Genomic DNA, 4,842 nt, shown 5'->3' with positions numbered 1-4,842 from the left:
ATTCTGCCTGATTTCTTATCTTCAGTGATTTATTAACTTCAATCTAGTTTCCACAATTATGACTTGTTAAAATGAAAATTGTTATGCTTTAAGCTATAGAATTTTGATATGAAAGAGACAGATGCCAGACATAATTATTATTTTCTCTTATATAAGGGCTAACAGGAATAAGGAAACAAAAATCCCTTTATCTGGGACCCATGGATTGATTTGTTTCAGGGCTTTATTAAACGTATTAGTATAGATATGTCTCTTAGTTTTTTTCCTGGTGCCTAGTTAAGATTTTTATATTATTACTTGATAGTTCCCTTTTTTTCTTGATATTTTTATGCTAACATGAAATGAAAGGGAGTTGAGGAGACTATAGACACATGTAGGCTCTGGCCTGCACCTGCAGTCTTTAGCACTTTTTGTTAATTGTTAAGATTGATAACTCTTCGGATAAACGGACAGCAGAGCACAGTGGGAAGAACATAGTATTGAGGACAGAGAAAGCCAGCTGAATCTTGGTTTTGCATTCTACTTATAATTACTGTAGGTAGTTGCATGTTATTTTATATCTTTTAGCAGTAGCATATCCTCTATAAATTGGGAGTTAATAGTATTCACTTTAATAAGTTGTTATGAGAATTAAATTGGTTTGCCTTATGTAAGCATCTGCACAGTAACTGGCAGAATAGCAAGTTCTTACAAAATGTTGATCTTTTCCTGCCTTCACTAATGGAAAACGCTTGATGGGAAGTACTGTAACTTAGAGTAAAAGATGTTAGGTTATGTGGCATAGATTTATGAGATGCATACAAGTCATTTCCTAAGTTTAAAAGGTGAACATTATATGTAAGATGTCTTTTCTTCTAAAGAAAATACTTTTTTCCTTTGGACTTAAGCATTGTGAGCCAGAAAAAGCAAAGCCAAACAGTTGCTTCAGTCTTAATTTCTTGTTCATGTTTCCTTATGGTGGGAGGGACTGACATCATGGGTACTATACCTTTGTACTTACATGTAAGAGAAGACAGGCAAGAACCAGAGAAGACAAATGCAGAAGGAAGTTAAGAGCTCTGGGCAGAGGAGAAGCATGGGTGTTCCGACAGGATGTTCTCTAACCCTGTCTTAGCTAGTGTGAAGAAGCTGGATATTTCGCTGATTCTTTTTTTTTGATACAGCAGTAACAGACTGTATTTCATTTTAAAAAACCTAAGCTTATGGCAAGGTTTCTTGCTTGTTTATTTGTTTAGTTATATTTCATCTAATATTTTAAAAACACAATTGCTTTCATTAAATGCTTTAGGACATGTACACGTTTAGCAAATTCTCTTTATTTTCTCCTTAAATGTATGATCAGTGTACTTCCAGATGCATTCAGAATAAAGATCCTGGAAGTCTAAGATACTCTATTATTCAAGAAATGTTTCCTCAGGAGACTGAGGCAGGAGAATTGCTTGAACCCGGGAGGCAGAGATTGCAGTGAGCCACGATCGTGCCACTGCACTCCAGCTTGGGTGACAGAGTAAGATCCATCTGAAAAAACAAAACAAAAAAGAGAAATGTTTTATCACACTGTATTTAATCAGCCAGCACAATGGCCATGTAGATTTTAGAAAGATTCTAGCAATTAATGTTAAAGTAACATTAACCCACCATTAAGTAGAAAATGAAATTATTGGGATACTCAATACACTTTCACTTTTTATCAGTTGAGTTTCTCTGATGCTTCTTTGTTCTGAACTTATTTAGTTTCTTCAACTTCTATTAAAAGGTTTCCTGAAACTTTTGAGGTTCCCTTGCATGAAATAATTTTTTTTAATGCATTAAATAGAAAACTGAGGTAAGGATGGAAGAAAAGCATGTTTAGAGAATTATCTACTGATGCCTATACTCAGGATGTCCGGCTTTCTTTTTTGGTGGAGATGTTGCAGATGCCACCTTCTCACGTATCTGTTATTGTAGAATTTGGACCTGTATTACAGCATTTGTTTAATTCTACCGTATTTTAAATCAAGGTGCATGAGATTTGTCAGTGTATACTGAATGAGACCGTCTTGTGGTAGGTCTTGCTATGTTCTTATAGTAGAATGGACATTAGGCAAATATTAAGATACCTGCCGGTCCTAACTTTAGAGACTATCTGTGTTTTTCTCATCTACCTTATGGTGTTGTTGGTAGGATTAAGTGAGGTACTAATAATTTGGAAGCATTGCATGAATCCAGGGGATTATTATCACTGGACTTGTAAACATGACCAAAATCATATCTGAGGAATTGCTCCCTTAAAGCAGAGAAAACGAAGGAGGGAGAATTACATGGGGAAGTGACTTCTTGTGTTTTTAAGCTATGTGTGTAGAAATTACAGTGTACAAAATAACTAATGGGTTGAACATAGACAAGAGATCAAAAGTAAACAGTTATATTAGTCTTTTATTTCTATGCTTTTTCCTGTTTCATTAACCTTGACCTATATTTATTTAAAAGGATTTGTGTACATCAATGGCAGAATCATCCAGCGAATCAGATCACTTTCGCTATCGTGACCGATTGAGTCCATGGGCTGCCAGATCAACTTACAGGGGAACTCGAAGTCTTCCTACAGTAGAAGTTACCGAGAAGGTCAACACTATAACAAGTACTTTACAGGTTAGTTTAACAATGGTTGCATTTAATAGTATTTAAATAGTTTGAGCTGCTTTATAGTTTCAGTCAGTGGATTAGTTTTCTTGCTGCTGTAACAAATTACTGCAAAGCTAATGTCTTAAAACAACACAAATTATTATCTTAAAGTTTTGTATGTCAGAAGTCAACACTGGTCTCATTGGGTCTCGGAGTGTTGGTCGGGATGTGTTCCTCTCTGGAGGCTCTAAGGGAAAAATCTATTGCTTTGCGTTCTCTGGTTTCTAGAGGCTGCTCACGTTTCTTGTCTTGTGGCTGCCTTCCCTCATCTTCAAAGCCAGCAGGGAAGGGTTGGAAGGGTCAAGCGCTTCTCACATCCTATGACTTTGCTTCTCCTGCCTCCCTTTTCCTTTTTTACGGATGTTTGTGATTTCGTTGGGTCCACCCGATAATCCAGGAGAACCTCTCCATCTAAAAGTCTTCAGTGTAATCACATTTGCAAAATCCCTTTTGCCATGTAAGGTATACATACACAGGTTGCAGGGATTAGGACTTGGATATCTTTGAGGGCCTTTATTCTGCCTATGACAGTTGGTAAAGATATTTGAAATATGTGATAGGTGATGGAGAGTGTTTTAGGATAAAGCAGTATTTCTAAATAAAATATTGTGAGAGTGAAACCAGTAGAAATGATGATAGTTTAGCTTCTCATGGGCATGTGCCTTTAGAGAAATTGCTCATTTTGGTGAGGTAGATTATTTGTGGCTGAAAATAAAGAAATTCCATTTTGATGTAGAGGCTAATTTTTGCCAGTATTTGGAGGTTTGAGTTAAGGCATTTTGCTTCTTTTTCCTAGAAAGGGCTTTAGAAAAGAGGTGGGGGAAGGGTAACATAGCTATATGGGAGAAAAGAAAACTCAGAATGTATTTCCTACTCATTAATCCCTTACCTTTGCCTTAGTCTGGCTAAGCATGGATTTTGGCTTTTAATTGCTTTTGTTAGTATGCTTAGATAAGAAGAAGATAATTTTTGGTGGTGAATGCTTTGATTTGAAAACCAGAGGACCTATCCTTTTTAAACTTATTTAAAATAACATCATGGGCTGGGCTGGGCATGGTGGCTCATGCCTGTAATCCTAGCATTTTTGAAGGCTGAGGTAGGAAGATTGCTTGAGTCAGGAGTTTGAGACCAGCTTTGGCAACATACTTAGACTCTGTCTATACACAAATTAAGAAAAAAAAGTTTAGCTGGGCCTAGTGCTGTGTACCTGTAGTCCCAGCTAATCAGGAAGTTGAGGCAGTAGAATTCCTTGAGTCCAGGAAGCTGAGGCTGCAGTGAGCCATGATCATGCCACTTCACTACAGCCTGGGTGGCTGAGCAAGACCCTTTCTGATCAATAAGTAAGTAAGTAAGTAAAGTAAGTAAAATGTAAGTAAAGTAAGATAACAATACAATTTTGCAGTATGAATTCTTGTACTTTCCCAACAATGAGACACATTAATAGGTATATATTTTTGAAAGAAATATCTTGATTAATCTCCCAGGTAAAATCTAGCATATTTAGATGAGAACCATTTCTATTGTGATGAAAATTAAATTTGTTATTTTTCTTCTCATCAAGTTCTGAGGTAAAAGAATAGTTGAAATAACATTGATCTTAATGATTTTCTTCTCTCGCACACAGTCTACTAGATTTGCTGTTTCAGGATTCCTTTTCTATAAAGTGTGTGAATTGGTTGAGGGGCACAAATTGAAAATTGTGATTCTAAGAATTAATGGTTTGTTGCCAACTTACTAGGGAACCTTGAATAACGATTTACATTATGTGCTGCAGATATTACACGAGTAAATTGCAGTCGGATTTGAGTTTCTCTCAGTGGTGTTAAGATTTATTTAATATGTATGAAGTACATTGATATTCAACTTAGCCATGATAAAATTTATACATTTTACATACTGTTGACTTAGTTGATTGACATACTACTAAGATCAATTAGGAAAAAAAGTATTTGGAATAATTAATTCAGTCAATTTTCTTTCTCAGGATACCAGTCGGAACCTGCGACAAGTGGACCAGATGCTTGGACGATACCGAGAATACAGTAATGGACAGGCGGGTGCGATAGAACATGTGAGAAACTACATATGTTTGGATTTTCTCCTACCCAACATTTTGGGAATGAAGTGTTTTGGGGAATGGGATGTGAACTAAAGGAAATACCATTGTGAAACACTTTA

The 4,842-nt window shown here is 36.1% G+C and overlaps 1 protein-coding gene across 1 annotated transcript in view; it reads left to right on the top strand.

Moving 5' to 3' along the window:
• Positions 1-4,842, top strand: part of CEP128 (centrosomal protein 128kDa) — a 466,161-nt gene that overhangs the window by 25,495 nt on the left and 435,824 nt on the right. Inside the window, exons 3-4 of the mRNA XM_011969708.1 lie at positions 2,470-2,631; positions 4,649-4,735. Of these exons, the coding sequence (XP_011825098.1) occupies positions 2,485-2,631; positions 4,649-4,735 (234 nt within the window). The 5' untranslated portion in view covers positions 2,470-2,484. The remainder of the gene's footprint in view (positions 1-2,469; positions 2,632-4,648; positions 4,736-4,842) is intronic.

This window comes from Mandrillus leucophaeus, unplaced genomic scaffold, assembly GCF_000951045.1.
Source record: "Mandrillus leucophaeus isolate KB7577 unplaced genomic scaffold, Mleu.le_1.0 Scaffold90, whole genome shotgun sequence".
Classification (NCBI taxonomy): Eukaryota; Metazoa; Chordata; class Mammalia; order Primates; family Cercopithecidae; genus Mandrillus; species Mandrillus leucophaeus.
This window is presented reverse-complemented; position numbering and strand designations above follow the sequence as displayed.